Genomic DNA, 24,565 nt, shown 5'->3' on the forward strand with positions numbered 1-24,565 from the left:
CTGACTGATGTACAATGTAAAATTACAAAGTAGAGACATTATTTTTTACTATGAAGGAAATTATTTGGATAAATGCCATATTTTCATTTTGAATCTTTTAATTTTATTTGGAAAATTTGATATCCATAAATGTAAATGGTCTGAAAGAAAACTATATAAATAACTAAATATTCACCAATTTAAAAATGACATGAAATTATATTTTGAAACTTTAAAAGGACTGACATATAAGAAAGCCATCCGGACTCTGAACATTTACAATGCCTTTCAACCTCTTTGATGTAAATTTCATGCGCCCCTTTTCCATGTTTGTATGTATGCATTTAATGTTTTCAATGTTTGTATGTTTCTGTACTGGAATAATAAAGTTTTTTGAAAGCAAAAAAAAAGAAAAATCTAGCCCGAGTTTCCCACCTCTGATTCCCACAAGAAGGGACGTGAATGATGACGTTTTCACTCGGAAAAATGTTTTTCCGATGTCTATGAACGCAGCACAAGTCGGACACAAATCTAACGGTCTAACAAATCTAACAAATCTAAGTGCCCCCCCCTAACTCAGGACAGCAAAGTCTGACAGTCACCCAATTTGCTATACTTGCATGGTATGAGGTCTACTAAAAGTCCTGAAAAGTTTGTCTTTGTCAGCCTTTGCAATCCTGAGTTATGGGGGTACAGTCCTTTTTTGGCAGGGGTATATGGTACATTTTATATACAGAACGGACACAAAGCGACGCACGGGTCTGACATTTGGGGCTACAATAAAAACATTTGGGGCTGAAACCCTTCAAAAATGACCTGGTTAATATTGGTGCACATAACTATTTAGACTGCCCTCTAGCGGTGTGCAGTCTTTTTTCGGCACTACCAGAGTGATAGAGAAAGACATCTCTATGGCTCTGGGCACAACACCGGACCTCGTCTACGTAGCAGGATTTCTTCTCCAATCATCGTTAGGAATCTTTACAGAATGCTTTCCTATTGGTTGAGTATAGAAAAAATATAGGCGGGATTTCTTCAGACCACAGGAAGGGAACCAAGTACGTCGAAGTGGTTGGATTCTTCGCGGCCTGGCGGATTGTTTTATGTTAGGGAAAAGGAAACGTAACGTTACAAAGTATGTATTCTTCCATGGACAGAGTATTACACTAGCGCGAAGCCACTACAAAGTCGCCGTCATATGAAACGGTCTGCGAAGTCGGTGAAAAGTACTCGTTAGGGCTACATGTTTCCACAGTGTGAAGCTAGCTAGCTAGCTAGGGTTATCCGCTAGCTAACGTTAACTTACCTAGCTAGATATGTTAGCTTAACATTAAGCATTAGTAACAGTTGCTACATAACATTTGAAACGTTTATATCATATGCTCTTCACTAAACTTTATTTGGCCTTACTTCACAGAGACCTAGCTAGCTAGACCAATAACTGACTTCTGCATGAATAACGTTACATAAACGTGAATGTCTTCATAGCTAACACTGACCAAACGCGGTCTTTGCTCTTTGCCATAAAATCTGGTTATTCTCAAGTAACGTTAGGCCTCCCACGTGGTACCCCTCACATGGGGCAGGTTTTAATAAAGGTGTGGGTGTTAACTTGTTGTGAAGTGTCCACATCAACATCTGTCAGATCATGTGCATGGTGTCAATTATTGGAGTAAGGCACCTTGTAACGTTAACGTTAGGTAAATATACACAAGACCTATGATAGTTTTCTTTCCTCTTCAGGATGAAAGCTCTGGAATAGAGCTCGATTGGAAAGAAAGAAGATAAACAGGAAACCAGGAAGGAAACAGAAAATAATAGTGCGTGGCCATGGCCTACTCCAGCTACAGCAACCTGAGCAGGGCTCAGCTTACCTTTGAGTACCTGCATACAAATTCGTAAGTACCGGCATGCTGGTAATTAATAGCCTATGTGCTTATGAACTTGGTACTAAACATTGACACATGACAGTGAATATTAAAGACCACCAACTAGACATAGATACAACATATACCAGTTTATCTATGTGAATATTTTTTCAAGGCCCACAGATGGCTGAAAAAGTTACAACAGATCAACACCTAACATTGTTAGTACATCTTATCTCTATAAATATCTCTTACACCAACCTATAATGTTACTTGAATAGATGAGCAGGTTAAATCCTGTTAAATCTGATCATCTGTTTAAAGAAAAGGAGAATATACTCCCATTTCATCATGTCAGTTTGCACTCAATCCGACTTTGCCTACCTTCAAAAAGTTTTCTAAAGTCTGCATGCATTTGCAACCCGGCACATATATATTAAAATCATGTCACTTGTAAACACGTAACATATTTTTTTACATACATTTCTAGATGTCAGAATTTTATTTAATTCATGTATTTCAGCGTTGCCTGTTTATATTTCTTTATTATGTACTGTCTTGCACATTGCCTACATGTTGTCTACTTGACACCTACCAGCGTTTGGAAGTCGTAGCACTTCTTTCCTTTTTTCCAGCTATGGCCACATCAGCCAAAGGCCAAGCTTTTTCAGGAGAGTGGATAGCTTGTGACATCATTTTGTTTCCAAAGTTGGACATTTGGCCAGGAAAACTACTTGCATGTTTAAAGCAGCAAAGTTGATTTAACTCTATTAGGTTCTATCAGTCCTGACTTCTCTTGGGACTGCTACTTGGACTGTATCTTGACCGTCTGAGCTAACTTTGTCATTCTCATATGTAGGTTCTGCTTTATGATCAGGTTAATAAATGGCACAACAACTAATTCCTGATCATCAGTAGCTCCAGGTACATCTTCATTTCCAGAGCTGCTGTCATCAAAAGCCTCAAATATCTGTGTCAGAGTGCATTCAAGTTTGTGTGCACTCTACCTGGAAGGGTTATGTGTCCTCCAGAGCGTTTGTTTCCCCTGATGCCACCCAATATTTTGAATTCTTTGCAATCGGAGAGCCAAGTATTTACACTATTCTACAAACACTAGCAGTGTGATGAGGCAAGTGCAAAGTGTCTTTTCTGCACTAAGCGCTGCACTTTGGTGTTTTTTCTGATTGCCCAGAGTTGAAAAAAATTCAACTTTGGGTAAAAAGCTGTGGATGTCACTGTCACTTTTTCTGAGCCATCGAATCACAGTGGAGGAGGGGCTGGACAAAAAAACGAAGACTAACCATCACATTCTCCTGTACAAGTGCTGAACAACATCAACAATGGAGGAGAAATGAATACTGGTGGCCACATCTCTCTCTTTTCGTGCATCAGCCTTACCTTAATCCTAAGCAAGGGCCAGAGCAAGTACTCTTCCTTATGTCGACATTTTTATTTCTGTGGAAAGTTTAGGCCCTCCCAGCTGGGCCTTTTTAGTAGAGCGCCTGGTGTTTCCAACTGGGAAAAAACACTTGGTGGAAACAGGGCCTTATTATGAATGTAGCAGCAGAGATGGTCCAACCAATGAGAATTTGAATAGCCAGTCGACCAAGGGACTGGGCTCATTACCGAAGCCACTGCTCAGGGATTATGCACAGATCCAAGAAGGGTTTAACCACAAGAACTAAAACAGTTGGTGCTTGTTGTTAATGGAAGTTAAAAATAGCTGGTGAACTTGTGGTGGGCATTTCTCAATAAATTTGACACTTGATGGAGTAAAGGATCAACCAGGTATGAGAAATACATAATGGTTAAATGCTTCTGGAGAAGAGTATTGAATACTTAGTATAAATGTAACTTATACTCAAGTGAGACAGTACCAGTCTTCGTTGTCATTTTGTCACAATGAGATATTGGCTGAAAGTGGTTCTAAGTACTACCTAAAAGGCTCTAGGTACCATATGAATAAGGACTCAAACATATGTCATATGTTATATGATAGTGTATTTTTGAGAAGATGTGAGAATGAGTGCTTTACAGTGAATAAATTAATACATTGTTAAATGACAATCCTCTGTTCTGTTTGCATTAATGCATATCTCTCAATAGACGTGAGGTTGTGTAATGGAATAACAATCTAACGCAGAATATTAATGTGGAGATCCGATCCTGGCAACAAGTATCTCCTATACTTTTTCAGACCATCTTGCCCTGTTAACTCAAAGTTATATCACTCTTTACATTCAAGTACAGTATACTGAATTAATAAAATGAGTGGTCTGTTTTCAGGACAACCCACGAGTTCTTATTTGGAGCCTTGGCAGAGCTTGTGGACAATTCAAGGTACTGATTTGCAACATAGCATATCGTTGACAGATGATGCAGGCTGGAATACTTTATCATTAGCCTGTTATCTTTCTTGTAATAAGTAGGAAGTCTCAGTTTGTTTATTTCTTTTACAGAGATGCCAATGCCACACGTATAGATATCTACACAGGTACACCTCAGAATAACTCCCCCAGTTTCACACACTGAAGCATGCACATTCATTCATTGCTTCTAACATGTCTTTTTCACCCTCCTGCTTTGCTAACAGAAAAAAAGCCAGAGCTGCGGGGCGGCTACACGCTCTGTTTTCTGGATGATGGTATTGGAATGGACCCTCGTAAGTGTTAATTTATTAAATCACTTAAAGCTAAATAATTAAAGGTTGCTTTGTAGTAGGTTCGTTGTGATTTTTTTTTTGTTGATAATATGTATTTTGTTTTTTTACTAGATGAGGCAACTCATGTGATTCAGTTTGGAAAGTCAAACAAACGGTCCCCTGAGTCCACTCAGATCGGCCAGTATGGAAACGGGCTGAAATCGTAAGACCGTCTCCTAATTTGTGTGTGATTATAACATTGTGCATTTAGTTAACTGTTTGAATTATTTCACATATTAAAATGTGTTTGTTTTCGCAGCGGCTCTATGCGTATTGGGAAAGACTTCATCTTGTTCACAAAAAAAGGCAACACGCTGACTTGCCTTTTCCTGTCAAGGACTTTCCACGAAGAGGAGGGACTAGATGAGGTCAGAGTCAACCATTGAATAGAGGTTGTCATTGTTATTAGGGATGTATACAAGTAACTTTATTAATAGTTATGCCTAATTGATAGTTTTGAAGTGCAAGTGGAAGAGTTAGCAATGCAGTTTGAGATGTGCTTCATCAAGCTCCCTTTTTCTGTTTAGCTTTTTTGAATAGTTAACAGCAATGTATTGTGAATGCACACAAGAAAGTGGTGTAAATGCTACACAACCTATGTAAACATCAGCTGAGAGGCCCCTGACTCAGCTGCATGCTGCTGTAGATAATTACACCCACAATATGTGGATTGGGTGAATTTTTTTCTAAACAAGATCAATGAGATAAAGAAAATTGCAATCAGTGTGTTTTATTTATATGATGATGTCATTTCTTTGTCATATATTTGAGACTTTATTGTAATGAAAAAAACTGTTTTAATGTTCATTGTCATGTGTTCATTTATTTTCTCTGCCACACACGATATAAAACTAGATTTCTTCCTCATGCATGTACTTAGTCTGTAAACAGGTATATTGAATATTTATGAATTAGGTTGCTGCTGTTGAGACTCATTTGGCTACCCGTTTTAATAATTTTTTTTACTTGAAGCTTTTCAAACATTTCGATCCTCTCTCTTCAGGTGATAGTGCCCCTTCCCTCCTGGGATCTAAAGACTAAGGAACCGTTGACCTCTGACCCAGAGAAGTACGCCATAGAGACGGAGCTGATCTTCAAATACTCACCTTTTAAAAATGAACAGCAGCTGATGGAGCAGTTCAACAAAATAGAAAGTAGCAGTGGTAAGTATATGACATTTGTCTCCATGTGAAGAAATTCATTTTGTGATGTCCATCAGTTTATTTCTACCACTTAAAGTAAAACATATATAATAAATCACTCTAAAAACTATGTTTCCTGAGAATAATGATTAAAGTGTCTCTGTGGAGAAAGGTATGTTGTGTCAATACATTTTAATAATTTTGTTTTTCTATAAGCATGTTTTTTGAGGAATGACAAGATTGATATTGATTGCAATGCTTACTTTTGTGTTGTATTTTGTTTAAAGGCACTCTTGTGATCATCTATAATCTGAAGCTGATGGACAACAGAGAACCAGAACTGGATGTAGAGACAGACCACCAGGACATACTGATGTCTGGGACACCTGTTGAAGGAGTGTGAGTGACTCTATTAAACCATTTACCATGGGATTACTAACTCGTGCTGAAAGGAATTATATTTTGTAAGTTAATTTCATTTTATGTTGATTGTATTGATCAGAAATTTTGTGAATGTTGATGCCCTTCCCTCTTTCACAGGAAGCCAGAGAAGAGGTCGTTCAGAGCGTACGCTGCTGTTTTGTACATCGACCCACGCATGAGGATCTTTATCCAGGGACATAAAGTCAGGACCAAGAGACTGTCCTGCTGTTTATATAAACCAAGGTAATATGATAACTAACTTATGCAGTGTCTGTAAATACCAGTGACAAGACTTGGCATTTTTTTTTTTTTTAATAGGGTTTATAAATACACATCGACTCGTTTCAAAACTCGTGCTGAGCAAGAAGTGAAGAAAGCGGATCACCTTGCTAAGATCGGTGAGTCAGTGGTGAAATTAGCTGTTTTTATTTACATTTTGCTTTCCTGTTGTGATGCCCTCACGCTCATTGGGTAACAATTTGGTTATTTATTTCAGCGGAAGAAAAAGCCCGAGAGGCAGAGAGTAAGCAGATGGCTCTGGAGGCCAGATTAGGAGACGACCTGTCAAAAGATTCACGGGTAAACTAAAGAGGATATTTTGGTTAATTTGTCTAATGCAAATATGGTTTTGTCAATGTAAACAAGCTTTTAATCTAAAACAGGCACATCATGTTTTGTCTAAAAACTCCGCCCTCTCTTCCTTTTAGGCAATTCTGAGAAAGGTTCAAGATTCAGCCATGATGCTTCGACGGGATTGTGACATGAAGAAAAGGATTCTCGAAGCCAAACAGAAGTACTATAGACAACGTTGTAAAACATTATTTCTCCTATTTACAGTTAATAGGAGGATTTATGCTGGCCAAAATGATTGCTGTGTAAATTATATATAAATTTGTCAATATGTGTTTGTTTTTTGCATGTAAATAATATAGAATAGTATCTTGAAAAGATAACGCAACACTTTGTTTTTGCTGGGCTATGTCTATTTACCGTCAGTCTCCCAACACTTTTTTGTTCCTCAGAGCATTAAAGGAGCCCAAGGAGTTGAATTTTATATTCGGAGTAAACATTGAACAGAGGGACCTGGATGGGATGTTTGTGTACAACTGTTCTCGTCTCATCAAGATGTACGAGAAAACCGGGCCCCAGCTGGAGGGAGGCATGTGAGTAATATGCACACAGTGATTGAAAAGTGACAATGCTTGAATGATTAAGAGAAATATTTTTACGGTTATGTGATTTTTGTGTTTTAGGGCCTGTGGAGGTGTGGTTGGAGTAGTTGATGTCCCATATTTAATTCTAGAGCCTACTCACAACAAACAGGACTTTGCAGATGCTAAGGAGTATCGGCATTTACTCAAATCCATGGGGGAACATTTAGCTCAGTACTGGAAGGACACTAACATTGGTGAGTTTCTCTAAACTGCCAGATTTCCATTTGTCGCCAACACCTGACCTGCACAGTTCAAATAAAATAAAAAAATCATTATCCAGGTTTGTCCAGTTGTCAAATGACAGTATCAAGGGATAGAGCAAATCCCTCTGCTCCTGTTGCTAGAAAAAGTTTCAAGTTGAAACTCTTCTCTGATAAACAGGTCAGTAAAGATATAATGAACAATGTGACAGCATTTTATGAAAAAAAATGGTGCACAATGGCCACACTTAAAGACAGGTTGAAAGCATACCATCATAGCCTCCTCCTGTCTGTGTTACACTGCTCGCCAAATCACTTTCCAGTGTGCACACACTTGCACAGCTGCAGTTAGGAACAAATAGGGAAGTGTTCACTTCACAAATGCCCACTTTACATTAACTTATTTTTACATTTTACAAATAACTTAATTGCTGTATGAAATGCTGAGTGTCTGTGTGTGTTATGCAGCTCAGAAAGGCATCGTGAAGTTCTGGGATGAGTTTGGATATCTGTCCGCCAGCTGGTCTGCACCTCCATCATCAGAGCCGAGATACAGGAGACGCCGCGGCATGGAGATACCACTTACTATTCAGTGTGGTAAGTTACAGAGCCACACACACATAAAACATGCATACTATCTCAACAAACTAACTTATTGTCAGAAACGTACACTGAGGCTGATTCTGGGATTTCTTTTTAGATAAATGTTTAAAATGGAGAACGCTGCCATTCCAGATGGATGCTGTGGACAAACGCTACCCAGACAGTTGGGTGTGTCTCATGAACCCCGACAGCACCCAGGACCGGTACAAACAAAATGTTGTTTTATGGTCTTTAAGTTGCAATTCACACTAAAGTATTGGTAAAATTATATATTTAACATATGTACTGCATGCCAAATTGTGATGCTGTGTCACTACGTTGCTGTTTTGCGTTCAATGTAGTAGTGTTCCTACATGCTATACATAGTGTGTATTTTATGTTTAGGTGTGATGCTACTGAACAGAAACAGAATTTGCCATGTGGTGTTCTGAAGAAAGACAAGCAGACAGCTGAAGACAAACGGAAAGAGCTGGAAGAGAAAATCAAACAGCAGCAGGAGAAACTAGAGGCCTTGCAGGTACCTCATCTCTCTCTTTCTGTCACTCTGTTCTGTGTACATCAGGACATCATACATGTTTTTTTCCCTTTCAGAAAACCAACACTGTAAAATCTGCAGCAGATTTAAAGAAGCTGCCACTGGACGTCAGCATGAAACCAACAGAGAGCTCCTCTCAGGTACAAACTCCACCTACTGTGCTACTAGAAATATGACTTTATTACAGGTGTATACATGCAGCTGAAAATAAGCTTGAACTGATTTGCTGCTTTTTTTTATGTCCCCACACCAAAATAGTTTCCTGTTGTATTTTCTTTAATAGTGGAAAATGTCTCCTTGTAAAAAGACATAACTCAGAATATGCTGCCATTTACTGAAAGTTAAGTAAAATTAAATCACAGCTAATTTTACAGATTTTTACAAATAAGAACTAAAAAATAATAAGTTTAATATGACTAGTAACCTGCTTGACAACATTTTATTGCATTGTGAAAGCCATTCAATATAGATGAACTAGTGCCTGTACTTGATGGCCAACGTCTGGTTTGTTCATAATGACTTAATGACAAATGAAGCACACAGTAGCTCACTAAGGCCCCAATCAGACAGACAAACTTAAAATCATAGTGAACAATACACCTGATGTCATTTAACTATACAGCAAAATAACGGTTGGCTGAGGACGAGTGATTCGAAGGTTGCCTAGCAAGAATAACAAAAAGATGCAACTGGTCTGATCGGGGCATCTTCAACGAGAAAGGCAGGGCCCCTGCAAACGCCCCCTGTCTGATTGCGGCCTAACACTGCTGTTGGTGTTGATCTTGTTTTTCATTTGTGATCTCACTGATCTATTTGTTTGTTGTGTGTTTCACATGTTGTCGCTTCAGGCAACTAGGTCTTCTGAAAGGTCCATAACACGGCCCCGCTCCCCACCGCTCCCAGCTCACTTAAAAAGCCCCCCTCCATCTCGTACAGCTTCTCTGCGCCCCACCCGAACTCCTGCCCCTCCGCCACCGCCACCCAAAGTCGAACCATCCAAGTCCAGAGCTGCAGCAAAGCCTCCTCCACCTGCAGCAAAGCCTGTACCCAAAGCTACTGCCAAAACACCCCCATCCAGCCGCAGCTCACGGGTAAGTTAGAGGGTTTAGGTGATACTCCACCAATGGAAAGTTTTACTGGAGAAAGTAGTAAATGTGTCTGCAGAGTAGTGTGTAACAGTGATTTCTGTCTACTTACCTAGTCACCTGCCAAAGCATCATCAGCCAAACCAGCAGCTGCTGGACAACGGAAGAGAATCGTAGAGCAGGAGGCCAGTGAGGAAGAGGAGGAGGAGGAGGAGGAGGAAGAAGAAGAAGAAGAAGAAGAGGTGGAGGAGGAGGACGACGACAGTGAGGAAGACAGTGAAGAGGAAGAACCTCAGATAAAGAAATCCAAGATGGCTGCAGCAGCTGGTAACCGTGGGAAAGTGATAGAGAAGGCCTCACCTCCCAAACGTGCCAAGTTGGACGAGGTAAACACACTACTGAATTCACGAGCTAGAGTAGACTTTCCTTGGGATCACATCAGAGAGATGGTATCTCAAATGTTTAAATGTACAACTTATAAATATGTCAATACTACAAAAACCTACACATGTATAGAATAAATTGACAGCTTTGGCTGCCTAAACCATTCAAGCGTTCACCGTAATCTTGTGAATCAGCCCGTGTGTGTCAGTACTGGGATGGTGTGTGCTGCTGTCCCTTTCTGCTGCTTGTTGCTTTTTCTCCTTCATTACCACTAGTCTCTCACAAGGGATTCACTTCTAGAATGTGAGTAAATGAAAAGGACAAAGAATGAGAGGAGACAGAAATTAGGAGAATTTTGGCATTTGTTTACAGTACCATAAAAGTCTTCATCCATTACAGATCAAGTGTCTAACACAAAAGTAAATCTAAAAGCTTATCAGGAATGAACGTTACAAGTCTTAATTTTTTATTTATTTTTTTCTTTAGATTATTTTAGGCCTTTGATAGGACAGCGTAGACATGAAAGGGAAGAGAGGGGGGAATGACATGCAGCAAAGGGCCGCGGGTTGGAGTTGAACCCGCGGCTACCGTGGTGAGGACCACCCCCAGGTTACAACTCTTCTTATCAGAAACTAAACTGCAGCAAGTACTGCTTAGTTAGCTTCCTACAGTATGTATAGCTGACAAGATGGTGACGCTAAATTAGGTGTATACAGTGAAGAAAAGTAACAGGATCAGAGGTAAAACTGCGAGGTAGGGCACAGAGCATAGTGCAGGCACTTCAGAGGCAAAGCGCAGCGCAGGTAAACGTCAATATTGCTGCCGGCCACTGAGTCTTAAAAGGTCAGCAGCACGAGGTCGGCTGCAATTTCGTTCCGCTCTCCCCATAGGAAAATAACGGCAGAGCCAGCGCAGAGCGTTTTACCACGGATCACGTGTAGGTGGTTTAATTAGGTCACTAAATCTCCAATCAGAGCCCCTCTGCTCTTGACCTTGCAGGTTAACACCCAGAAGAAAGGAGTTCCTACTCTTATACGGCAGACACCAACGACACCACTCTCTATCCCTAAACCCATTTCCATGCAACAGCATGGGGGTAAAGCAAAGGTAGCTCGGTCCCTCTCTTGACTACCCTCAAATAAAGCTGGGCTGCACCTGCTCTCGCAACCTTAACCAATCATGACAAATTAACCTTTCATCTGATCTGGGCGTATTGTCAGATTATCTTTCTCTCTTCTAACAGTCCTCTCTTGAAACTGAAGTTGTCGTACTCTTAACAATCAAGCATGACATTCTCACCCAATGCCTGAGATCACACTGGGACTTTCACTTCTTTCATTAACAGGGATGCAAATCATTTCCTAACATTTTTCTGTCTTTTCAGTAAACACTATTTCACTCACTACAGTGGTAGTTAAGATTTTGTTTTTGCAGGCACCTGAGAAGCACCAACAGGAGGAACCAGAGATTGACACTAAAAATGCTCAGAAAGGTGAGATGTTAGACTGCTCTACACTAAAGGCCCTGACACACCAAGTAGATTGTCTGTCTGCCATCGGTCCAGGTTTGGGCCAAGTTGTTCGCTGTCTTCCTGGCAGAGGGACCATAGGCTCTGTGCTGCTGATTCGGGCAAATGTGTTGAATTGTGGGCATCATAGCAACATTTCTATCTGGTTTCCCTTTTTTGAAAGACTAATAGAGAACCGCTGCCTGCTGGCATGAAGAGTTATTTCCTCTCACGCAGGCCCAGAATGTACGTGGTAGTTGGCCGTCGACTGTAGTCTTTGCGGTGTGTTCAAGTGCAATTTTTTTGGCCAGACAAAGGTGGCATGTGGCTACATGAGGCGACTCCACAGTTAGCTTTCGTCGCCACTAGTTCTTGGCCGTCTGCTTGATGTTTCATGGCCTTAACATGTATTACAAATTCAACTGGAAAATGAATGCTCTAATAGAATAATTTCTACCTATGTATTTGTTTTCTATAGATAAGGGTCTGCTGGTTGAAGTACGTGTCAACAAGGAGTGGTACACAGGCAAAGTCATTGCTGTGGAGGCGAATAAAAAGAGTGTTCGCTGGAAAGTGAAGTTTGACTATGTACCTAGATCCACCCCTAAAGACAGATGGTAAGATACTGTCTGTGTTGCTGTACATATTCAGGGCACATTTGGTTGACTTTGCCAGATAATTAATATCCTGTTTGTGTGCTTTGTGAAGGGTGTTCAAGGGTAGTGATGATGTCCGGTTGATGCGGCCGCCATCTCCAATCTCTCAGACACCTGACACCCAACAGGAGACCGAGAAGGGCCCTGCACCTATGGAGCCCGACACTACTCAACCAGGAACCAGTCGAGAGGTGACCGATAGTCTCGTCACCATGTTGAGGTGAGCTGATTACAATGAGCTGGTGTTGTTTCCAGTCACTGTGTTAATTGTGACAGACAGGGCACATACTTTTTATAGTACTGTGGTGTGTTCATTGTGTAGTTTGTATTTCCAGGACAATGCTGCGTTACTTCTTCCCTCCTGCTTTTCGGATCCCAAAGGACGATGTTAACAGCATGACGGCTGAGGAGTTGGTGTCCTTTCCTTTGGTGAGATAGATAATAGATGGTTTAACACATTGATCTTTAGGCTAGGATAAACCTTTTTTTTTTTTATTATTACATTGAAAGCAAAAAAAAAAAAGTTTACATTGAAAGCAATAAAATGATTAGAGAATGCAGAACTCTATCTGGGAATGTGTTGACTTGTTCTCACTTTTGTGTTTTCTTGTCCAGAGTATTGAGTGCCTGTGTATTTCCTTATCTATTTAGAAAGAGTATTTCCAGCAGTACGAATCAGGTCTCCAGTCGTTGTGTAACTCGTACCAGAGCAGGGCTGACGCCAGGGCCAAAGCTGTGGAAGAGAAGAGCAACAGCAATGAGGTCAAACTGAAGGAAGCAGACGAGAAACTACAGAAACTACGAACAAACATTGTAGCACTCCTGCAAAAAGTACAAGAGGTAAGACTGCTTCATCTGTACTTTGTTTAGGGTCCAAGAAACAGGACCTATTCAAATAATCAAAAAAATAGACCACTCCCTCTTAGCAGTCTATCAAATAGAATCTTTGTTATATAATTGTTTGCAGTAAGTAATATTGCTTTTTTTTACACTTTTAGGACATTGACATAAACACAGATGACGAGCTTGACGCCTACATAGAGGACCTCCTTACCAAGGGTGATTAAAGAAGACAGAAAAAAGAGAGGAGAACATTCACATAAACAGGCTGGCAGTTTTCATTCCAGCCATTACTTGCTGACCACTCCCCCGAGGACTCATGCTTATGTGCAGAAATGGGCAGAAATGGCCGTTAAATCAGATTGTCATAGGTTTGATCTTTGATTTTCATCGTTCCAGCGCTTAGTCAGCACCAGTGCACTGTTTTTGTTAGGGCAGGTTTTCTGGTGTTTCTACATTGTTGGGTAGCCTGTGGTTTTCTCTTTAGTCCTTTTTATATACCTGCTCATATATGTTAATCTATGTTTAAGCCATCCTATCCTGATTAACCTTTTGAAATAATTTGTGTAGGTTTAATACATTTATGCTCTCTTTTATATACTGTAGTTGGCTTATGCTGTGACATACTGCAGACTTCATTTGTTCCTCGTTTTGGTCCATCGTCAGGTGAGAATTGGACACACCAAGTGACTGGGCTGTGGTCTGCATCGCAGCCTGTACTTTTACTTTTATTTTTGTACACTAAACACATATCAGTGTTGCCCATTACCTTCCTCCATCCTGGTCTAACGAGCAAACAGGTTAATATTTTACGGTTGGGTGGTTGCCACACCCACAAACAAGAACAACTTACTGGGTTTTATCAGTATGATTATTCCCTTATATCCCTTCACATTTAAGCTACAACTGTTGTGTTTATTTTGGGAAGAAAAAAAAATTCATTTAAATGCAAAAGTTGTGTGTTCATAATTATTCGGTGCCTGTGTACTTCCTTTTCAACAGATTTTTAACATGTCATGGAAATGTTTTATTAATCGGTGCATGCTTTCGGTCTTTTTGTTCCTGGAACAAAGGATTCTGTATTTTTGACAAATCTTTACTTAGAACAATAAAACAGGTTCAGAAACACCTTTTTTGATAAATGCATGTCTGTTATTTTGATACACTATGTCTGTAAAATGCTAAATAAATATTGGTTGTGGGAAATTGACATTTACAATTACATTTTAGATAGTCCTTAGTAAAAGTAAAACCAATCATAATTATGAGTTTCTGTAAATAGAACTCTTGAAGGGTCAATTCACTAAAGGATTTACAATCTCCCACTGAAATGAAGGAAAACTGATTTCCCGTTTGGTGCTCAGAGCATTGAAAAGTGTATCTTTTATGAAAACTGTTTACAGTGTTGTGTATGGATTATTCAGAGTAACGTGCACTTGAATGAGATATTGTCTTTTTCTTTGTCTATTTAATGTACATTTTCACTGCTGTGTATACATGAAATTCCATTTTAACTCAATTATATAGACAGATATCAGAAAGATACCTTAATATCTTGGATGAAAACGTTAATGTTTTATGTTATTTGAGTGAACGGAGCCTTCAATAACAACAGGACCTTTATTTTGAAGGCGGTAGTTTGCAGCTGTGGTGAATGTAAACAGTGCTAGGCTAAGGTAAGATTGCTATTTTTTTTCTTCCATCAAGGAAGCTTCTTCGCACCTTCGAAACGCTGAAGATTCAAAGTTATTAAAGCAGTTATCAATGTAAACTTGCTAAAAGTGATCAATGAAACAGATGCAAGCCTCATAACTTTTACCTCGTCAGCTGGCTAACTGCAGTTGTAATTGTTGCAGAGTGGACAATATACTCCGCAGTTTGATGAAGAATGGAAAGGCTAACTGTCAGGTTGGCAACTTGTTGCCTGTATTAATCATTAGACTACTTAAATCAAAACGAAATAGCGTAAGTTAACTAATATCTGCACAAAAAGGACAGCGGAGTGAACTTTGACCCACTTTGGTGATACTGCGGTCAAGCCAGCCGACACTCGGATCTCCGTGGTCAACTCAGCCGACACTAAACTTGTAATGCGCTCTTATTCCGGCACGCGTGGTAAATGCATTCAAACGGCCGAGATCGAGTAGCGAAGTTGGCGAGATGATACACATTGGACTACTTCCGGTTTTCAAAATAAGATGTTAATACAAAGTACATATAAAAACTAGTAATGGATTATATTCACCAGAAGTAAAATACATGTAACCTGTGTCTGTCCATTATACAAAACAAATGAGTGAATTGTGAAAGGAATGTATAGTTTGAGTTTACAAGAATACAACAATAATTCCAGACTGATTTATTTCAGGGGACACCTCTGACTACACCCATATTTAAAATCAGGCAATTAAACGGTATCAATTTGGGGATTTTTGGAAGCAAAGTCCCATACTTCTGCTGTAAAATGACTCAAAATATGAAACTGGAGGTGCTATAAAAAGACTTTGGTCCATAGTTCCAGGCAATGACTGACATATTTGAGTACAAGGCATCACTTAATACTGTCATACTGAAAATCAAACAATTTTACTGTATAATTTTGAAGATTTTTGGAAGCAAAGTCCCATACTTCTGCTGTAAAATTACTCAAAATATGAATTTGGAGGTGCTATAAAAGGACTTTGGTCCATAGTTCCAGGTAATGACTGACATATTTGAGTACAGGGCATCAGTTAATACTGTCATACTGAAAATCAAACAATTTTACTGTATAATTTTGAAGATTTCTGGAAGCAAAGTCCCATACTTCTGCTGTAAAATGACTCAAAATATGAAACTGGAGGTGCTATAAAAAGACTTTGGTCCATAGTTCCAGGGAATGACTGACATATTTGAGTACAGGGCATCACTTAATACTGTCATACTGTAAATCAAACATTTTTACTGTATAATTTTGGAGATTTCTGGAAGCAAAATCCCATACTTCTGCTGTAAAGTGACTCAAAATATGAAACTGGAGGTGCTATAAAAAGACTTTGGTCCATAGTTCCAGGCAATGACTGACATATTTGAGTACAAGGCATCACTTAATATTGTCATACTGAAAATCAAACAATTTTACTGTATAATTTTGGAGATTTCTGGAAGCAAAGTCCCTTACAGCTGCTGTAAAATGACTAAAAAAATGAAACTGGAGGTGATATAAAAAGACTTTGGTCCATAGTTCCAGGGAATGACTGACATATTTGAGTACAGGGCATCACTTAATACTGTCATACTGTAAATCAAACATTTTTACTGTATAATTTTGGAGATTTCTGGAAGCAAAGTCCCATACTTCTGCTGTAAAGTGACTCAAAATATGAAACTGGAGGTGCTATAAAAAGACTTTGGTCCATAGTTCCAGGCAATGACTGACATATTTGAGTACAAGGCATCACTTAATATTGTCATACTGAAAATCAAACAATTTTACTGTATAATTTTGGAGATTTCTGGAAGCAAAGTCCCTTACAGCTGCTGTAAAATGACTAAAAAAATGAAACTGGAGGTGATATAAAAAGACTTTGGTCCATAGTTCCAGGGAATGACTGACATATTTGAGTACAGGGCATCACTTAGTACTGTCATACTGTAAATCAAAAATTTTTACTGTATAATTTTGAAGATTTCTGGATGCAAAGTCCCATACTTCTGCTGTAAAATGACTAAAAATATGAATTTGGAGGTGCTATAAAAAGACTTTGGTCCATAGTTCCAGGCAATGGCTGACATATTTGTGTACAGGGCATCACTTAATACTGTCATACTGAAAATCAAACAATTTTACTGTATAATTTTGAAGATTTCTGGAAGCAAAGTCCCATACTTCTGCTGTAAAGTGACTCAAAATATGAAACTGGAGGTGCTATAAAAAGACTTTGGTCCATAGTTCCAGGCAATGACTGACATATTTGAGTACAGGGCATCACTTAATACTGTCATACTTTAAATCAAACAATTTTACAGCAGAAGTATGGGACTTTGCTTCCAAAAATCTTCAAAATTATACAGTAAAATTGTTTGATTTTCAGTATGACAATATTAAGTGATGCCCTGTACTCAAATATGTCAGTCATTACCTGGAACTATGGACCAAAGTCCTTTTATAGCACCTCCAAATTCATATTTTTAGTCATTTTACAGCAGAAGTATGGGACTTTGCATCCAGAAATCTTCAAATTTATACAGTAAAAATGTTTGATTTACAGTATGACAGTACTAAGTGATGCCCTGTACTCAAATATGTCAGTCATTCCCTGGAACTATGGACCAAAGTCTTTTTATATCACCTCCAGTTTCATTTTTTTAGTCATTTTACAGCAGCTGTAAGGGACTTTGCTTCCAGAAATCTCCAAAATTATACAGTAAAATTGTTTGATTTTCAGTATGACAATATTAAGTGATTCCCTGTACTCAAATATGTCAGTCATTCCCTGGAACTATGGACCAAAGTCTTTTTATAGCACCTCCAAATTCATATTTTGAGTAATTTTACAGCAGAAGTATGGGACTCTGCTTCCAAAAATCTTCAAAATTATACAGTAAAATTGTTTGATTTTCAGTATGACAGTATTAAGTGATGCCCTGTACTCAAATATGTCAGTCATTCCCTGGAACTATGGACCAAAGTCCTTTTATAGCACCTCCAAATTCATATTTTGAGTCATTTTACAGCAGAAGTATGGGACTTTGCTTCCAAAAATCCCCAAATTGATACCGTTTAATTGCCTGATTTTAAATATGGGTGTAGTCAGAGGTGTCCCCTGAAATAAATCAGTCTGGAATTATTGTTGTATTCTTGTAAACTCAAACTATACATTCCTTTCACAATTCACTCATTTGTTTTGTATAATGGACAGACACAGGTTACATGTATTTTACTTCTGGTGAATATAATCCATTACTAGTTTTTATATGTACTTTGTATTAACATCTTATTTTGAAAACCGGAAGTAGTCCAATGTGAAGTGTGAGTACTACTACTAGTGAAGTAGTCCGGCAGTAGTGTATCATCTCGCCAACTTCGCTACTCGATCTCGGCCGTTTGAATGCATTTACCACGCGTGCCGGAATAAGAGCGCATTACAAGTTTAGTGTCGGCTGAGTTGACCACGGAGATCCGAGTGTCGGCTGGCTTGACCGCAGTTTTGGAGATCCCGAGTAGGTTACGGATGTTAGCTTTCCAACTAGCTTGCTTTCAGTAAAATTTTGCTGGACATTTTTAAATTATTAATTAACAAAACAAAAACAGTTTATTTGGTACGGATGTAGGCTATAGCTTAAACCGGGTGTATTAGTTTTTCTGCTTTTGTGTGTTTCTTTATTGACAAAAAGCATTATACAGAGAATCAGGTAAACAGAAATAGCACATAATCATCAAGCGTACACACTTATGGAGATTAAAATCAAAAAAACATACAAAGCAATACACGAAAAATTGTGTGTTAAGTTATGGGCAGAACTAGCTAGACGTCAAACTAGAGTGTGGTTATGTAAGTTAGCTACATATTTAAAAGAAATACAGCATGTAGACATTTTAAGCGGGTATAAGTTAGCAGCAGGTTTGATATTCGCCGGATATTCGTTTTCGATTATACCCGCTGACATTTTAGCACGCAGCTGTTTTGAATATGCTAAATGTTGTCAAACATTTGCAAAAATACTAAAAATGGCTTCCACAAGAGCCAGTAAGTTAACGTGTAACTGCACTGCTAGTTGCTCATTCAGAACACATTAATTATTTAGAGCTGTTCATGAGCTTCATTATCGGTTTTTAGCTTCCCAAAATTGTTCATGATTATTGACTTAAGTCTAGGTTGGGAAGGTTTTGAATTATTCTATTGTAGAAAGGGATTACAAGTAACAACACAGACATACTGTATATTTGTGTTTTATATTAGTATTTTCTGTTAAATATATACGATTCTAGAAAATCCTGTAATCCGTAATCCCAGCATTTTTTCCTCCCTACTGTGTTCACACATTCAGTTCATCTGTTGACACTGCGCTGATACTCTTTTCTCACCTCAGACTGCAGGTTTTAAGCCATGTCAATGTGCTCAGCCCTACTGACCCGCAGTGTAGCTGGAAGCTGCTCCAGGGTGTGGTGTGGTGTTCCTCCAGCGCTCGTACACATTAGATCAGCCAGTGTAGCTGAGCCGGGCACAAGAAGATCTAATGAAGAACAACTCTGGGAGGCAGCAGGGTACCTGCCGTTCTCTAGAGCCAAGATAGGATCTTTCTTTCAGGAAAGGCCAGTGCTGAAGAACCCATTTCTAGAGGATGCCTTGCTCAGAGGATACCTGAGGAGACACCTGCCCCAGGAGGTGAGGAGGGAACACAGCTGTGCCTTCAACTGCTGTTGTTAGCTGAGATCTTGTTCATGATCTATGTGACCGTGTGTGTATACTTGTTCACAGGCACCTTTCTCAGACTTGTGTGCATTTGGAGAGCGTGTGGCAAATGAAGTGGACGACTGGGGTAGAGAGTGTGAGGTTACTCCTCCACGTTTGGTGCACTTTGACCCCTGGGGTCGCAGAGTGGACCACATCGTGACCTCCCCGGCCTGGAAACGCATGAAAGACCTGTCTGCACAGGAAGGACTGGTTGCCATTGGTTATGAGAGGTCATTTGGGGAGTGGAGGTTAGGAGAATGTTGAACTTCCTTTTTCAGTTTAGCTCACGTGTCATATTTCAGTTCAATAAAAATGTTTTGGCACTTTCTAATAGGATAGGTTGTTTTAAATAAGAAACTAAGTGTGTGTGTGTGTGTGTGTGTGTGTGTGTGTGTTCCAGTCGTGTGTACCAAATGAGCAAGTTGTACATCTTCTCTCCCTCCTCTGGTCTCTACACCTGTCCTCTGGCAATGACTGATGGAGCTGCTAAAGTCATTCAGGTGTGTCAGAAAAACAAATTATATGGCTTACATTGTACTACTGTCTGTCTTAAACCAACACCACCATTATTTTGGTGGCAAACCAAAACTTTGATCATAAATGTTGTTGTTTAACAGTAGCTGCATTTACAATCATGTATGTAACCAGATTATTGCTGGTTTTCTGCAGTTCCATACTAATGAAAACAGGAAGCCTGTTTTTCACGTTTTCTACAAGGACACGTGCATGACAGAGACAGTAATGTGGCAGCAGTGCAGCAGGATGAAAGAAAGATCCTTCTTTGTAGCTGCATCCAAAATTAGACTACAGCTGAAATAAATAAGTCTAAACCTGCGTTTCCACTGCTGGAAAGTAGACTGTTTGTAAGGCTTAGATAAATGCAAAAACTCTGCTCTGCGATCTTGTCAAATCAGCTTACCATGAAAAAAACATTTCAGTCTGCAGCATCATCATATATCACAAATACTGTACATTTAAAATGCCATCTGAAATGTATAAATAATAAGAATATGTAGTTGTAGCGAGGGAAGAAATATAAATACTGTACAGCTGCATGTAAACATAGGTGTACACGTTCTTGTTTTAACCTGATTTCTACCTCTCTTTTTTAACACAGTCAGTGATTTTGTAGATATGTATTTGAAGTCCATAGGTGTTTCATGGCCCGTAGATGAAGCCTACGGTCGTTTGACCACCCGTCAGCCTGAACGTTTCTGGACGTCCGGACAGTGGATGACGGAAAGACAGGGAGGATCTGACGTGGGTCAGTTGTGACACTCAGGGTTGTCTTACATGAAACAGTATCAACTTCTGCCTACGGATTAAAGGCTACATTACAACATTGGCCACTGGCTGTATTTGAAAGGGCTCATGACAATTGTTAAGATTTCATAAAGAAACATTTCAGTAAATGTTATGCTATCCACTTATGTCCCAGTGATACTTAATGTTACTGGAATTATCTGTTGAGGAAATGTGATTAAATACTCACACAGTTTCTGCTTTGTTGGGCAGAACAAGCCTCAACTATTGTAATACATGAGTTGCCTCTCCCTGTCTTGCATCTCCTCAGCCAGTGGCACAGAGACGGTGGCTGTTCCCCAGACAGATGGTTCATACAAACTCCACGGCTTCAAGTGGTTCACCTCTGCTACAGACGCAGATATGACTCTCACACTGGCCAGAGCGCAGGACAGAACAGGAGCAACCACGCCGGTACTGCTGACATGCTCTAACAACAGTCATCACTCCTCTTGCATGACTTAGTTTCATTGCAGTGTGTGTGTGCTTGTCTCCGTCCCGCAGGGCAGCAGGGGTTTGTCTTTGTTCTACGGAGAGGTGAGTAGAGATGAGGATGGACGACTGAAGGGCATAGAGGTTCAGAGACTGAAGGACAAGTTGGGCACAAGACAGATGCCGACTGCTGAGTTACTGCTGGACGGCCTGCCGGCACACAGGGTCAGTTACACATCATTATTCATTACAGCGACGATAAACTGTAGATTCCTTCTCTGATCTATGCAGATATGATCAATGCCTGTGTTACAGCGAAGCCACACTGGGTCGCATACAGCTCACTTTACTCAAAACAAGACACTGTTGAAATGCCTTCTCCTTATGATTTCATCTTTCTGTTGAAACAATGCCAATTTGTTTTGACATCAAATAAGATCTTCACTCTCTCTCTCTCTCTCTCTCTCTCTCTCTCTCTCTCTCTCTCTCTCTCTCTCTCTCTCTCTCTCTCTACATTAAAAGCTCTCAGAGGAAGGGAAAGGTGTGGCCTCCATAGCTAACATGCTGACTATAACCCGGATCCACAACAGCACGTCTGCAGCAGCCGCGATGAGAAGGCAGCATACTGCTCATACTACTGCACTGAATCCTGCACTGATTTCTAAGAATATGCTATGAATAAGCTGATTAATAATGTGTGTTTGTGTGTTCACAGGGTGGTCCAGTTAGCTCGTGACTACGCCACTCGCCGCACTGCCTTTGGAAAGCTTCTTAAAGACCACCCGCTGCACATGCAGACTCTCGCTAGGATGGAGGTGAGCTGGCAGGGGGGTGAACAAACTGCACAAACTCGATACAAAGTTTCCCATCATGCCTCACCCATGCCTGCTTTTGACATGGACAGGTGGAGACTCGTGGAGCGTTCCTTCTGGTGATGGATGTGTGCCGTCTGCTGGGCCGAGAGGAAAACGGCATGGCAACGCAGCTTGATGCACACCTGCTGCGTCTGCTCACTCCTGTGGCCAAACTGTACACTGGGAAGCAGGTGCATGGCTCGTACAAATGTGATAAACTGTCATCTTGCTGTTTTGATGCTGACCCTTACCGTCTTTGCTTTGTTTTGTGTCAGGCGGTGGCTGTGGTGTCAGAGGGTTTGGAAAGCTTCGGTGGACAGGGCTACATTGAGGATACCGGGTTGCCTGGTCTACTTCGCGATGCACAGGTGAGGTCAATACATAAAAACCAACAGTATTTTACAGTTTTTGCAATTTTGAATCTTACCTGTCTCTTTCTTTCTCAGGTGTTGAGTATATGGGAAGGCACCACAAATGTTCTGTCTCTGGACGTGCTGCGCTCTGTGGCTCGTAGCTCAGGAATGGTTCTTCATGCTTACTTCACCCATGCCAAGGTACGGGGCCAGGGAATGAGCCCGTCAGACAAGTTCAGTAACTCATCTATGACAGAGTTCAACAGAAATGTGATGTGCACTTGTTTTCTTCTACTTGTAGTCCCTGCTTGCAGGTGCATCAAATGTTTCTTCATTGGCCCCGGCGGTGAAAGCAGTAGATGGTGCTCTCTCTGAGCTCGAGGACTTTGTTCAGATAGCAGCTACAAGAGCACCCGGCTACCTGGAACTAGCAGCCAGAGACCTGGCATACAGCCTGGCTCGCATTTACATGGGTAGGTACCACAATCACACATACGCTCTTCTCCCTTAAAGTGCTCATATTATGCTCATTTTCAGGTTCATAATTGTATTTAGAGGTTGTACCAGAATAGGTTTATGTGGTTTAATTTTCAGAATACACCATATTTTTGTTGTACTGCACATTGCTGCAGCTCCTCTTTTCACCCTGTGTGTTGTTGTCTCTGTTTTAGCTACAGAGTGAGACATCTCACTTCTGTAGCATCTTTGTTGGGAGTCGCACATGCGCAGTAGAGGATGGATACCCGAACCAAGCCGGGCCGGGTTCGGACAGATATTTAGAAATGAGGTTCGGATCGGTCTCTGTCACATCAGCGCGATAAGGCATTGAACATTTTAAATTTAAAAAAGCTTATTATGTAGGTGCGCGTCTGTGTTAACGTGTGCTTGTTGCCCTGTGTGCGCTGATGCGCTCATCTGTTGACATTTCCGAATGCCTTCCTACAAACGTACATGTGTCATTAGTATGAGAAAAAAATGAGAGTGTCAGGCTCGGGTCGTGTTCAAGGAAACAGGTCCTGTGAGGAAAGGTGATGATAGCCACAAAAATAGAAATAAAATGTATACATTTCAAGTCGCTGCTTTATCCACTAATGAGTCCAAGCTGTGAACCAATGTCCTTGTGCTTTATTTAAGTAAAATATCCACTTCTGCCAACAGGTGCGCTACTCATTGACCATGCATGTTGGAAAGGAGCCTCTTCATCTGACACCTATGCAGCTCTCAGGTAAAAGAATTAAAAGAAAGGTAAATTTACACTTCTTTCAGGTTTAAAAAAAAAAAATTCAACACAATTTTTCTTTTTCTTTATCAGGTGGTGTGAACACGACTTGTGTCCTGTGGCAACTAAACAGGCGAGAGGCTGCTACGATCTCAGCACAGCACCACTTGATGCTGCACTGGTGTATGACCGGCCCGTCCAAGGCTGAATCAGTGTTCGCTGATGTGAGGCCATTGCTGTGCCTCACTCAAAACTCAATTATGTGGCAGATCCACTTACTGTATCCCACTGTTTTTAAATTTTGTAGATGACTGTGACCATGTTTTATTAAAACAAATTAAAAACCAGAAATGGAACTGAACATGGAGGTTTTTAATACAATGTAGTTCTGTATATGTGACGCATTTATGTGATTTGGTAGTTCTGATATTTACTTCTGTATATAAAGTATCTGCAAATAATACAGATGTAGATTCACAATTTTTGCAGTATACAAATGGTTTTTGGAGGCCTGGATGTTTAAGTGGATAAACAAAACATGAACCCAGGCTTTTCACATTCACAGTCAAGACCACTCCCACAAATCAACAAGAGCACAGGTCAGTCAGAAGCAAGAGGAGAGGAGCGCTGACTGGCTCACATGGCAGGAGGGACTGAGTTTTGCGTATATGCTGCCTTCAAGTACTGTTGGAAAAATGCTGTGAGCTCCAAAACTGAAAAATGTATTAAAAAATGAAGAACGTTTTGCACAATTGATACACCAGCTAATTCTTATAAACGGTACTAACAATAATTCTCTTGTATGTTTACTGTGTTATTGTGTTTTATTGT

General features: G+C 40.1%; 2 protein-coding genes across 6 annotated transcripts; both read left to right on the forward strand.

Moving 5' to 3' along the window:
- Window positions 1-907: 907 nt before the first annotated feature.
- Window positions 908-14,266, forward strand: morc2 (MORC family CW-type zinc finger 2). 2 transcript variants are annotated; one of them, XM_031309141.2, is made up of 28 exons: window positions 908-1,114; window positions 1,723-1,877; window positions 4,134-4,187; window positions 4,307-4,341; window positions 4,441-4,509; window positions 4,621-4,711; window positions 4,808-4,916; window positions 5,552-5,711; window positions 5,978-6,089; window positions 6,231-6,356; window positions 6,432-6,511; window positions 6,610-6,692; window positions 6,821-6,906; window positions 7,136-7,276; window positions 7,367-7,521; window positions 7,996-8,124; window positions 8,228-8,333; window positions 8,515-8,647; window positions 8,722-8,805; window positions 9,514-9,756; window positions 9,867-10,136; window positions 11,134-11,241; window positions 11,569-11,626; window positions 12,120-12,258; window positions 12,350-12,517; window positions 12,633-12,726; window positions 12,949-13,137; window positions 13,296-14,266. In XM_031309141.2, the coding sequence occupies exons 2-28, from the start codon at window positions 1,810-1,812 to the stop codon at window positions 13,362-13,364; spliced, it is 3,159 nt and encodes a 1,052-aa protein (XP_031165001.2). In that variant the 5' UTR covers window positions 908-1,114; window positions 1,723-1,809; the 3' UTR covers window positions 13,365-14,266. The 2 variants fall into 2 exon arrangements, with proteins under 2 accessions (XP_031165001.2, XP_031165003.2); XM_031309143.2 differs by lacking the exon at window positions 11,134-11,241.
- Window positions 14,267-14,719: 453 nt separating this feature from the next.
- LOC116056799 (acyl-CoA dehydrogenase family member 11-like) lies at window positions 14,720-24,460 on the forward strand. Of its 4 annotated transcripts, none has more exons than XM_031309147.2 (15): window positions 14,720-14,813; window positions 19,210-19,505; window positions 19,599-19,822; window positions 19,975-20,074; window positions 20,721-20,838; window positions 21,148-21,290; window positions 21,381-21,533; window positions 21,831-21,925; window positions 22,024-22,123; window positions 22,213-22,353; window positions 22,438-22,530; window positions 22,609-22,716; window positions 22,817-22,988; window positions 23,674-23,740; window positions 23,828-24,460. In XM_031309147.2, the coding sequence occupies exons 2-15, from the start codon at window positions 19,227-19,229 to the stop codon at window positions 23,940-23,942; spliced, it is 1,908 nt and encodes a 635-aa protein (XP_031165007.1). In that variant the 5' UTR covers window positions 14,720-14,813; window positions 19,210-19,226; the 3' UTR covers window positions 23,943-24,460. The 4 variants fall into 4 exon arrangements, with proteins under 4 accessions (XP_031165007.1, XP_031165006.1, XP_031165008.1 ...); XM_031309146.2 differs by having other exon boundaries at window positions 14,764-14,922; window positions 19,219-19,505; XM_031309148.2 differs by having other exon boundaries at window positions 14,807-14,903.
- The last annotated feature ends 105 nt before the right edge of the window (window positions 24,461-24,565 follow it).

The sequence above is a fragment of the Sander lucioperca genome, chromosome 2, assembly GCF_008315115.2.
Source record: "Sander lucioperca isolate FBNREF2018 chromosome 2, SLUC_FBN_1.2, whole genome shotgun sequence".
NCBI lineage: Eukaryota > Metazoa > Chordata > Actinopteri > Perciformes > Percidae > Sander > Sander lucioperca.